Genomic DNA, 651 nt, shown 5'->3' with positions numbered 1-651 from the left:
TCGTCAAGACTCCGGCGCTGAGGAAGTTCGTCTTCGTGTTCCACCTGTGCCTGGTGGATTTCTTGGCTGCTCTCACCTTGATGCCCCTGGAGATGCTGTCAGGCTCAGCTGTGTTTGACAGCCCAGGGCTGGGTGAGGCCATGTGCCGCGTGTACCTGTTCCTCAGCGTCTGCTTCACCTCCATGTGCATCCTGTCCATCTCCACCATCAACGTGGAGCGCTACTACTACGTGGTGCATCCTCTGCGCTATGAGGTGAGGATGACGGTGGGGCTGGTGGCTTGTGTCCTTGTTGGGGTGTGGCTCAAGGCCGTGGCCACCTCCTTGGTGCCCGTGCCGGGCTGGTTGTCCCCTGATCGCCCTCCGGCCGCGGGTGCTCGCTGCAGTGGAGCCGAGGGCCCTACTGCAAGTTCTTCGTGGTCTTCTTTGCCACCTTCTACTTCCTCCTGCCCCTCCTCATCATCGTGGTGGTCTACTGCAGCATGTTCAAGGTGGCCAGGGTGGCTGCAATGCAGCACGGGCCGTTGCCCACCTGGCTGGAGACCCCTCGCCGGCGCTCCGAGTCCCTCAGCAGCCGTTCCACCATGGTCACCACCTCGGGGGCACCCAGGACCACCCCGCAGAGGACGTTTGGAGGGGGCAAAGCAGCTGC

At 62.8% G+C, this 651-nt stretch overlaps 1 protein-coding gene across 1 annotated transcript; it reads left to right on the top strand.

Annotated features, from left to right (window-relative positions):
• Nucleotides 1-8: 8 nt before the first annotated feature.
• LOC103806251 (probable G-protein coupled receptor 61) lies at nucleotides 9-627 on the top strand (the record flags this gene model as incomplete). The annotated part of the gene is given in 2 exon segments (XM_009078933.1): nucleotides 9-369; nucleotides 372-627. Coding segments are annotated over 2 exon segments (617 nt in total), but the record flags the coding sequence as incomplete, so codon positions are not given.
• Between the last annotated feature and the right edge of the window lie 24 nt (nucleotides 628-651).

The sequence above is a fragment of the Acanthisitta chloris genome, unplaced genomic scaffold (assembly GCF_000695815.1).
Source record: "Acanthisitta chloris isolate BGI_N310 unplaced genomic scaffold, ASM69581v1 scaffold21047, whole genome shotgun sequence".
In the NCBI taxonomy this organism is placed as follows: domain Eukaryota; kingdom Metazoa; phylum Chordata; class Aves; order Passeriformes; family Acanthisittidae; genus Acanthisitta; species Acanthisitta chloris.
Note: the sequence above shows the minus strand (reverse complement) of the source record. Positions and strands in the feature narration are given on the sequence as shown.